We start from the raw sequence: 12502 nt of genomic DNA on the forward strand, positions 1-12502 counted from the left end.
AAGATGATTTCTGATATTAAAGCAAGGGAAAAATAAGAAGAAAATAAAAGATTAAAAGAATCTAAAGAACCTCTGCCACAGGAGAGTAGAGAGCAAGAATAAAAGAAACGAAAGAAAGAACGAAACGAAGAGGAGATAAGTGGAGATATTGTTTGGCATTAAGAACGAGCTGAAATGATTGTTTACCTGCTAAAAATGAGCAGAGATATGGTGGTGAGTCCACCGAAATTTGCTTTCCAGAGATACATCGGCCAATTCAGGGGATGGTCGCATCTGTAAGACGGAGGTTGCTTACAAAGTTTATGTTTGCATACATCGGCTCAAGAGAGTCGCACCTGTAAGACAGAAGGTGCTTACAGAAGTTATGACACTGGAAATCAAACTCAGACAAAGGTTGCTGAGTTACGACGGGAGCGAGTCAAAACCGACAGATGAGCTCATTACCTGCACTAGGGATAGACATGCATCATACTTGTTTGCGCATACTTCTCTGTGATATATGTTTCTGTGATTATGTGTGTACGCTTCTTGGCTTGTGATTCTCTCTGTATCTTTGGTCTGTTAAAGTTGTTTGTATTATAAGTTTTGTTGCTGTTGGCTATGGTAATAAAATGAATATAACTATACACCTCGATTCTATTAAGAACTCCCCAGTTCTTACCCCATATCTCCACCCCTTTTCAGCTACAGGTGCGAAGGTTTAGTGCGAAACTACAGGAGCATAGAAGATTATGATCATGAGTTGAGTTGTTAGAATTTATTTTCCCCTCGTCGTTTATTGTTTTTAGTTTCTAGAAGGGTAGGACTTGTATTTGGAGATCTTTGAATAAATCTATGTATTTAATACTATGTGAGTATATATATACCTTGTGGTTAACTGGTTTAAAATAAAGAATCTTCGTTTTCATAAGTAAAAGTTTGATTTGTATTCTCAAAGGCTCAATATTAAATAAAGATAGTATAGAATAAAAAGATTTAGAGGTACGTGACGCCTGGGTTTTTAGTACGATCATGAGGTGCTAAAAGTTAGGGTGTTACATTATGGTATCAGAGCAGTTCGTTTTTGTTAAAGCCTCGAGAATGGATTGATTATGTTTCACTGCATACTCATGCAATAGGACTTAATGACAAGAGTTTGAGTTTTAGATACATGACTGTCTATTGATTAATGCTGTTAGGCGATCGTTGCATTTTTCATGGTATTAGGTTTGACCAACTTAATACTAATGATTTATGTATATGAGAACACTAACGGGTTGTCATGGACGAAATAAGATTAATAGATAATGCGAATTACGGGATTTGGAAATGTTAGAAGTTACGTTTTAAAGATTCGTTTCAAAATATACCCTTTATTCGTGCTACACGAACTCGTGCCATCTCTTCTTTCATTATCTTCATTGTAATTCTTACTTTAGATTTTCTTAGATTGTGATTTAATTATTTTTTTTCGACCAAATCTTATTGTTTCTGTGCATCTTTGTTGGCCTGTAAATCTAATTGCCCACCTGACCTCTTCTAAACATTATCTTTAATATTCTTGTACTTATCCTTGTGGACCTTATTTTTTTTAATTTGAGTTTAAATTTGTTCTAACGAAAATTTTTGTAAAGTGGGTAGGAATATAATCTCCGAATTTTTGAAAAATTAAATAATGAATTATTCATTATTTACTATTTTATTTAAAGAAAATTATTTTTCTAAAAATAATTAAATTAATTTTTTATTACTTTAAATTTAAAATCTATTAAAATTTTTAAATAATTTTTATTATAATAAAATATTTTAAAAAAGATAAAAGAATTATTGTTATTATTATTATTATTATTATTATTATTAAAGTTCATTTGGCCAAAGCCATTTGGAAACAAAGAAAGAAAAGAAACTTAACGTATAAGCATATATACATATTTATATATAATCATGACACATAAGCCCTCATGTGTCACCTTAATACCAATTAATCATTCTTCCTTCATTAACTTTTCTTCTTCCAAGCAAGATCGAATTATTTTCTTTGGAGAAAAGAAAAAGAAATTATCATGGGTGAGAGAGATCTCTATGGAACCTCCGAGTTTCGGCTTCAATTTTTTGCGATCCGTAACTCTAATAAAAAATCTAATTCGATAAAAGTGTTTGTAACTTTCTCCTCTACACGTTGGCGTTGTTTTTATCCAGTAGAAGTTGACGGTGACGTAGCTCATCTTCCCCTTGAGTTCGGCCAATTGGAGTTCTAGGAGATACAGGCGATTTATGATGCTTTCCTCTTCAGCAGCTCGGTCAGAAAGCTTCTCCGAAACTTTCGTTGATTTTGATTTCATACAAAGATAGAAAATTTTGTTTTAAAATTAACCGTTTTTAATTTAAGAATGTCCAAAAGTATAGTAAATAATTGCAAATATGTTAGTAATTATAATATTATTGAGATTAGATTTCTTTGCTATAAATGATTGGCTGTGATTTTGATTGATTTTGGTAATTAATTTGATTGATTCTGAAATAAGTACTGGTTTAGATTGAGATAAGTTAAGGAATGATAGAAGTGAGAGAGTCATGAGGGTGGTGAAGTCTATTTTTAAAAGGAGGTTCTATTCGAATTCTTGCAAAAATATACAAAAAAGTGACTTTATTTTGGAAACCTGATTTACAAGCTTATTTTGAGAAATAACTCTATGTTAGAAAAGATTTGCTTTACATATTTACTCATATTGAGAAAAGGGTTTTGTATTCAAAGTTCGAGTTATAAATTTATACTAAGAAGTGACTTGGGTTTGAAACCGTTGGAAAGAGTTTGAGAAAATATTGGTTTGATTCAATAGCAAAAGAACTGAAAGGGAGCTGAATTTTATTAAAATGAAAAGTGGCTTAGCTTCAAAGAGAATGTTTTAATTACTGAGAAATTATTTGACATTTGGAAAGGTTGAGAATTGGTTTGGTTGGAACCCTTGAAGGGTGACAAAGCCCGAATTTTAGAGGAAATGCTGCAGAAGTTTTTTACAAAACTCTGAGACATTACTTAAAGCATTATTTAAAAGAAAGCTGGATTTAGGGTTCATAATAGTTGATTTTCAAATTATCAAGAAAATTATTATGTTTTAAGTTCAATCTACTGAGAAAAGATTTTTGTTTTAAGTTATAATTTGAGTTCGATTTATTAAGAAAAAAGAGTTTTTATTAAACGTTACGAAGTTTGATTATTTAGAAACTAATCGATTCAAGATTATAATAGATGAGTGAATAGGTGGTGATGCGGAGGTGTAATTGATTATTTGGTGATGCGAAGGTATGTGCAATTAAGTGGTGATGCGGAGGTACATTTAATAATGTAGGTGATGCAGAGGTGTATGTATGTAATTGGTGATGTGGAGGCTTAATAAAAAGAAAGAAAATGAGAACTAATGAAGAAAATAGATTCTTAAGAGGAAAAGAATGAGAAAGAATGAATAAGATAGATACTTGAAAAGTGTATGTTAAATAGGTCTTGTGCCAACGTGCTAATGCGAAAGTGCCCGCCTAACTGATAGTCTAAGGTTGCTAATGCGGGAATGTCCGCCTGACTGATAGCCTACGGTTGCTAATGTGAAAGTGCCCGCCTGATAGCATGAGATTGCTAATGCGGGAATGTTCACCTAACTGATAGCCCGTTTCTACCATGATGCCAAAATATCCTAACTGACATGGATTCGCCCATGATGATAATTGTGCCTGACTGACACGGTAAGAAACCATATTCAGGGTTCGCTCCGAGTAATGTCGGGTTGCGGATAGACAACCGACGCGTGAGCTCATGACTTGCATAGGAAAGGCATGCATCATACTGTTTGCGCATTTTCATTTGATTGTGGTTGTTTATCTTATTTATTTGTAATTGTGCTGTTGTCTTGGTGACTTGCTTGTATGCTTGATTGGATATTTTACTTGTGCTGTGGACTTAATAATGTGGTGGGAGCTGATGTTTGTGGATTGGGTTTAGGAATATTATTTGCGATGCTGGCTTATTTAGATATTGCGATAATTGAGGAATGTTGTTAAGAAATGAGGAATTGTTAATGTAACGGAGATTTTGTTTAAGTAATGTGATTTAAAGAAAGGGTTTTACACGGCTTTAGGTAAGACTTCAGAAGGATTTTAAGGGTTTAATAAAGAAAATTGTTTTCGGGTTATGAGTTAACTATTTGTATATTATTCTGTATATTTTTACGGCATTCGCTATCCCTACTAAGAACATGCGAGGACGACGTTCTCACCCCCTACAGATTTTCCTTTCAGCAACAGGTTCAGGAATCCTTGGCGCGGAGCCGCGACTGAACATCAGAGCTTTATGTACATACGTATCCGTATCTCCTGTATTTGGTGTAGCTTGGGTTTTCCCCTCGCCATTTATTGTCTTTGAATTTCAGAGGGGTAGGGCTTGTATTTGAGAATCTTGGAATAAGTCTATGCTATATTGTTATGTGAGTATATATATTTTTGTGATTAAGAGTTTTAAAGTAAAGACCTTTCGTTTTCTTGATTAGAATTCCAATTCGTATTTGCGAACACTCAATATTAAATAAAGATAGTATAAAATAAAAAGGGTTAGAGGTAAGTAACGTCTAAACTTTTAGTACAATCATGAGGTGCTAAAAGTTAGGGTGTTACAATGCTAATCCCAGAAAATCTACCTGTATCTCATTCCAATCTGCCCGACCCAAAGTCCTGTTTCTGGTCTTCTCTCTCCCAACAAGTAGAGACGCTGCGTCAAGAAGATTGCTTCCATGGTTGGCGCGATTTGATTTTGGCATCTCCTTCTTCCATGCGTCACTGTTCACAACAAATTCAATTCAGAAGAGCTACCTTCCATAGCAAAATCCTCTCCCTCAATATGTTACTGTTATCTGCGGTGTCTTTCATGGAATCATCTCCATGATTATTGATGAAGCATGAGAGGTTTCTTGGACATGGGAGCAATTCTATTCAATTAGAACTCAAGATGCTTCTTTTTCTCATTTTTTACTTTTTATTGTTGGAGATCTCCCAAAATTTTTCATTTCGAATCTTCTTGCACTGTTTTTTATGATTTTATTTTTGTTGCACTTTATTTTATAGATCCTCTCTTTCTTGCTCAATATTGTGATTAGAATTTGTGGATGTGCTACACTGATTTTGTTTATTTTTTTCTTCATATTCTTTATTTCCATAGCTTTTTACTCTATATGTTTTGATTTGTCAATATTTATGATATAGAATGAGTATTTTATTTTCAAATCATTTTTTTTTTTCGTTTTTGAATCATCAAGATATATTTCTTCTTTTTTTGGGTTAGAGGATCTATGATTTTGGATGCACTCCAATTTTAAAATTATTTACCTGAAAATATATTTCTTTTTAGATGCTATAAAAACCTAAGAGGTGTGATCCTACAACCTTACTGTGCGTGTCTTACTAGAATTTATGTTTGCTCTTATTTTGTTACTAGAGAAAAAATGGTAGCAATATGATTTGTTGGTGATGATTCCACTGTCAAAAGAATATTGGAGGATTCATGTCAGAATGACCAGACTTTGGTCACTACGTACCGAGATTCAAAGACTCTAAATCCATTAACTCCATTGAAATGGTGTTGATGGATGAGCAGGTACCTCTAATTTTATTCACACACAATTGTTTCTCTGCTTTGATATACTTAATCTATATTTTTTGATAATCCTGATAAAATTTGTTGGTTTTAATGTTAAGGTGATTGATGCTCATAAAATATACAATATTTGATGCATGAATTATTGCTTCAATACTTTCATACACTTAATCTATATTTAAAGTTTATAGCTTTGAATTTTGATATAAATCATATGATAATTTTATAATTTTTTGTGGTGAGATGATGCATACATATACAATGTATTATGTTGATTGTGATTGCTCTGATTAAAAAAAAAAAAACTCTTGTCAATAGCCATCTTCCAAACAATTTATATAGTTAGAATTAAACTAAACATAATTTTTCTAAATGGGCAGAAACATGCACAGACTATATACATTGTATGTGAATTAAAATTTAATGGTCTAATGGTTTAGTAATAATTATTGAAAGTGGAATTAATTTAGGTATGATTATTACTTAAACTTTACAATGTATTTATTATATAGTGGTCATATACTTAAATTAGTTAGACATTTGGGTATGATAGATTAGTTTAATTTTTTTAATTTTATTTGTGTGACCTCTTTTTTCAGTTTGTGTTGTTTTTAATTTTATACACAATATATACCAATGAAATATCCTGAAATGAGGTTTAGTTTTATTTATAGTTGAGGTTCTTATTTGAATAACAATGCTCATTAAATTCAAAATTCTCTTTTCATTGAGCTGTCTATGATTACTTTTAAAGTGTACCTTTAGTCTCGGTAGTCAGCTCCCTAATATTTGTCCTTACATAATTTGAAGTAGTTGTACCTTGCTATGTTAACCTTTCTTTGTTTCGAGATACATAGTTTTTAATTTTGATTCAATTTGTTGTTTTTTTGTATTTCTTTTTTTGTTGCTTTTGAATATTGAGTTTATTTTTACTTTACATAGTCACTAGCAATATCACCTTAGGTAGAATTTAATAAAATAAACATTCTAATTAATTGAACGTAATGTCAATTTTTTAATTTAGTCAATTATTTTTGTTGAAAGAAATATTTTATATAAATTTTGTTTGTTTATTTAGTTGGACTTTATTGTTACTATGTGTGGAGAGTGAATAATAAAATATTTTGCTTTGTAAAAAAATAGAAAACAACTACGCATACTTCCATAGGTAAGGATCTGATATTTGTGTTTGAATCATTGATATCGGAGGAAGCTGTATATGTTTTTGCATACTGTGGAGTTAGCAACAACTGTGGGTTGTACCGCATAACATCACATCATTTTTTATTTTTTTTCAAGTAAGGACTACTGTCTTACCCTCTTCCGGTGATTATTAAGTTGGTCCCTTTTAGGAAAACTAAGAGATACTCTCCTCAACATCCTTTTTTGGTTGGTAAGTGTATCCTTCAAACTATATAAGTTGATTTTTCTTTTATTTTTATGACAAAATATCACTAAGAGGGGTGATTTGTGCACAATCTTCTGTTTGATATTTATTTTAAATGTTGCTAGAGTTATGACCGGTGTAGAGGGTGAGAGGAAATATGTGAATGATGACAAATTTATTGGCATGTTGGTCATTCATATTGAGAATGACGGGTGCATTTTTTCGATGTCCTTACTTAGCACTTAATATGTTTATATAACTAACTTTTTTATTTTCTAAATAATTTGTATTTTCTCTGTAGTTTAACGCTTAAGTTGCTATTCTTAGAGAGATGATGGACCGGATCAAGGGTTTTATGGCAGCGGGTGAGCAGCAGCTACCGATAGTTATTTTTCAATTTGCAAGAGTAAAGACTTTTCAAGGTATGTGAGGATTTGATCACTATCAAACGGTTATATCTTATTGTAACTATCTTACTAATTACTGAGACGTGATTCAATTAGTATTTTTTAGTTTTTGAATTTTATGGTGTAATACTACATATTAATAGTAATTTATTTTGTTTTAAAATTTTAGGATGCGATACTACATGTAGTGGTAATAAAATTATAAGTATTATGTTTTGTGCTTTAATACTTTTTATCATGTGAAATTACAAATGAAATTATAGAAAATGATAATAACAAATCTGGCAAAGGACTCACATTCTAGAAATTAAAATTTGAAGTGATAAAAAGTATTATTATATGCACATGGATAAAATTGTATCACTAGTTTTTTATTTCTTTTGATTGTAAATTTTGTGTTGAATTACTCAACAATTAATTAATTCATATATAATTTCAAGCTTACTTTTTTATTTTATAACTCATTGCTAAAATAATTTTTATACTAATTAATTAGGTTCACAGTAGATTATAGTTGCTTTTTTTCAATCTAATAAGGAAACTTTTAGTTCTCGCAGTACCTGTCTGTGCTTTTCGGCAAACCGGTGTAAGTTGCTAAAGGTGAAGTTTTATATTCTACTGAGAGAAAGACAATAAATGAGTTACGTGTGGCTGCAGATGTGAGTGCTTTATAGAAAATTACTTTTTGATGTTTGGTCCATTATTTGCTTTTTGACTTTCAAACTGTTCCTATATTGGTTGGATTTTATATTGTTTTGGCCACTGTTCTTGATGTTGAACCCATTCCAAGTTGGTGGTATAAATCCTGTGTTTGCGACGTGAAGACAGAAGCTAATGCAAATATATACTTCTGCGATGGCTGTAATAAGGACGTGAATAATGTGGTTGACAGGTACGACTCTAATTGGAATTATTTGTGCAATCTTTTCATAAAAAATAATGTAGTTACGTAATTGATTATGTCTCTTTTTAATTTATTTAGCAATATCCAGCTTAATACCAATAATTAGTAGATAATAAGAGAATAATTTATTAAGCTAAAAAATTGGCTGTTTTATGCTTTGTATGTAGATGTAAATCTTGGGTATGATAGAAAGTGATTATTCGTTTAATTTTGCTTTCAATTTTATTTGTGTGACATTTTTTGAAGCTTGTGTGGTATGTAGTTTTATACACAAATTAGACCAACGAATTATAATGGACTGAGGTTCGATTTTATTTGTATATGAAGTCCTTTTATTTCCGTGCACGGTGAGTTCTTTTCACCAACAAATTATATCTTTGAGAGATATAAACTTATAATACATTTGTTTCAGTCTTATTGTTTTTTGGCATTCTTTTTCTTTAAATACTCAGCAAAATACTCTTTTGTCATTGAACACCATACTTCATCACACTGAACATTTGCGATAAATTCACCTTTTACCAAGTCTAACCAATTTGCTTCCTAAAGCTTGAGACTATTTAGGAAGTTGAGATATAAAATTCTTTCGTCCCAAAAAAAATTTGCTTTGATCGATGGAAATATTGTCTAGCCACAAAAAGAATTTGGCAAAACGAGATAGAATGCATAAAAAAAATTTATATATCTACAACAATTTTATACCAAACTCTACTCTGCCAAGCTGAAATCTAGAAAACTGATAAGCCTAAAAAAATGTATTTAAGAATTTAAATTATGTTGAATAATATTTTTTGTGATTTTATTGTAACTAAAGGGTGATAGGTAAAGTGTTAATTGATGTTTTTTGCATAAAAAAATAGGTATAAGTTGGATTTGTTGAGTTTTGATGGTACTACTACAACAACATTTGTTGTGTTTGATAAGAAGGCTGCAGTTCTATTCGGAAGGACTTGTACTGAGATGGTGAAAGAGTTAAATGTATGTGGTTTCTGCTGTTGAAACCATTTTATTAATCACATTATAATTATCAATAAAAAATGTTTGTTTATTTAACATGCTAAAAATATATAATTTTTTGTGTAGGAAAAAGAAAAAGCAAGCAAAGATCCTACTGGTTTTAAGGATTTTTTCTTTGATAAGGAGTTTCTAGTCAAGGTCGAAGTAAAAACTACTGGATGGTGTGATTCTTATGATGTATCAGTGATAAGTTATGATCCTACTATTTTAGCGAGGTAGAGGGACACTCAAGGCCCGATAAAATCTGGTGTACCCCCTGTTGGTCGTATGACCCATTTTGACGGTGATGATTTCTTAATCCTTGACAGGAAGAGATCGATAGAGCAATTAAAATTATTCGAAGAGGTAATTGGTTTGATAGATACAATGGATCCACTTATTCTAGGATATCAGATAACTATATCTTTTTTATTAATTTGTTGTGTGCATGTAGGGTAGTATTTATTGTGTCCTGGCTACTGGTTTGGAAGTGATTAACCATGGTGACTGGTGGGTTCCAATTTACGAGTGTGGAAAAACTATTATGGTCATCGAAGTTGCTTATTTGTGGAGATTGTGGGTACATTGATGTGGCACTTTTGAAGTAAATTTAACTTTTTATTTTTTATTTCGTTCTTATTTTCAAACATGGATAGTTTTTAATGTCTCTTTTTATGCCTTTTTATGGAATTATGCACAAGGTATCAAATCAAGATGAGAGTAGTTGATCATTCTAGTTCAGTAACATTTGTGTTGCATGATCGTAAGGGACGTGCAATATTAAAGAAGTCATGTTCGGAGATCCTTAACTGGTTTCAAACTGTGCATATTATTGTTTTATTGTTCTAATGCGTTTGCGCCTGATATTTTTGTGATATTCTCTTTTCATGGGTTAATTTCTTTTTTTATGTAACTATAGGAAGGTAGGATGATTGATCAGCCTCCAGATTTTGCACAATTATTAGGGAAGGAAATTATATTCAAAGTGAGGTCTAATAGTAGAGACAACCTAGACTTAGAAGTTAATTTTGAAGTGACAGATTTTTGTTCTGACAAATAGATTGTTAACGAGTTCAAGAGTCTTAAGTTGCCTGTTAACCTTGTTCAAGTATGATTTTTTTTTTGTTTATTGTTGTTGATTTTAGACTATATATATTAAAGCTTATTTTGCCAATTATGAATTGTCATTTATTTATTTATTTTTTCTGTGTAGTCACACAGTGAAGATGGATGTTTTGTTTGTGATGAGTCACTTGATCCAATAGTGAAAAATTGTTTTGCTACTAAAAGACCTATTGTCGGGGTATTCATTAATTTGATCTTCACATATTTGGCCTCTTTTATATTTCGGATTTTATTTTTGGTCAAAATCTTAATTATACTTCTTTTTTTTGTTTTGTTTGAAGAGTCTGTTGAATGAGTTTAACATGTTTGGTGCTCCTTCCATTAAAAAGAAGCACTGATATTTTGTGAAAATTGTTACCATTATAAAACTACTGTGAAACATGAGGTTCTTCAGCTAATGAAGACAAAAGAACATGTTTTGAAACTTTGGTGGAGTCTTGGCTATGACTATTATCTATTGAGCTAATGGATACTATTCAGATTTTAAGATATTTTAAATTAAATCTTTGTTGCTTTAATTTATTTAATTTATCTATGTTTTTTTTGGGCATGCTAATGACACTAGAAGTACTTTCTTTTTATTTTGATACAAGTGGAACATAGTGTAACACCCTAACTACCAAAGCTCGCACTTCCGGCTGTGCGACTCTGATAGCTCGGACATTACGACGACACTTATATTATTTAATACTAAAATATGAGCCTGTTTAAAACTTTAAACCGCAATACCGCTTTCAAAGATACTTTCGTTCGATAACGTACATCCATAAATACCATTCAACTTACAACAACTCATAAAGAGTACATCCATATATATATACATAAATATATATAAATAATATTACAAGCATTATCCAATACAGTCCCTATCCCTCTTACAGATTATATCAAGATAAAGGCGAGGGTACAATAAACCATAATTAAAACAAATCAGAGCATCACAACAATTAAATAAGCTCTTCGTAACTTCTGCGCCCATATCCTGAAAGGGGAAAAATGTAGGGGGGGTGAGAACATCATCCTCGAAAGGGTTCTCAGTAGAGGGTTTTTGGGAATTACTGTAATAGGATACATGAAGATAAACCGTACCAATGATTAATAACCATCTTATGCCTCTTTTCAAAAACAACCGTTTACAATAAAAGAGAAATCTGAAATCCTTTTTCTGAAAGAAGAAACTGTTCATTTAAAACAATATTCAAAAGCATTTCAGAAGGTTTATCTATGCTGAACCAAATTAGCCTTTCACGCATTTCCAAACCATAACCACAATACCGAAACCAACCATCGGCCCATCTCAATTCAACCACGGCCCTAGGCCCAAACAATCCAACCAACAACCAATCACCACAATCCAATAGAGTCCCAGATGCAAACACAGGAAGGAAGTTCAATCACAAACAAACAGTTATTACAAGTAGAACAGTTAGCAATTAATCACATAAGCAAACCAAGTATAATATGCACACCCAAACAATGTCACATAAATGCATATGATGCATGCCTGTCCCTAGTGGCTGATGATATCATCTGTCGGTTATAGAGCCAACCCGACAAGTCCTGGTAGCTAACCATTGGACTGTCCCTCTGTATTTCACAAGCCACACAACAATTCAGCCAAGCCAACATCCATAATTATTCGAGTTAATCAAATAATACATAAGGCAGATACAATCACTAAATACACCATATCTCATATCAGTATCCATATGTAATAATTCCAATAATAAACTATAGTTTTCGGAAAGCGCCCCTACCTCAAAACACAATTCCATAAACCAAACGTCTCACAGAGTCCTTTCTGCCTCAACCCAAACTGACAGCAACCAAAACCTCAGCTCCCAGTCACGTGCGCAATAACCATAGCAACACGGAAATGACAACACGAAGCAGTTTCGACTTCGAACCGGCCCCGACAACAGCTCCGGCGGCGGCCAGAAGCTCCGGTGGATCAACGGCAGAGTTCTCCAGCGATGGCAATAGGGTTCTCCGACGGCAGAGGCAGTTTCGCCCCCTTTTTACCCATAATCAGCCACGTCGGAGGTAAAGCTAGTAGTGACGGCGGC

General features: G+C 32.2%; 1 protein-coding gene across 1 annotated transcript; it reads left to right on the top strand.

Moving 5' to 3' along the window:
* On the top strand, positions 7134-10774 carry LOC107627407. The gene is made up of 12 exons (XM_016330239.1): positions 7134-7216; positions 7332-7426; positions 8240-8303; positions 9176-9293; positions 9399-9547; positions 9641-9677; positions 9766-9887; positions 10013-10133; positions 10231-10296; positions 10372-10419; positions 10525-10614; positions 10718-10774. Exons 1-12 carry the CDS (start codon positions 7134-7136, stop codon positions 10772-10774), a joined length of 1050 nt encoding a protein of 349 aa, XP_016185725.1.

Source organism: Arachis ipaensis, chromosome B02, assembly GCF_000816755.2.
Source record: "Arachis ipaensis cultivar K30076 chromosome B02, Araip1.1, whole genome shotgun sequence".
NCBI classification, from domain to species: Eukaryota; Viridiplantae; Streptophyta; class Magnoliopsida; order Fabales; family Fabaceae; genus Arachis; species Arachis ipaensis.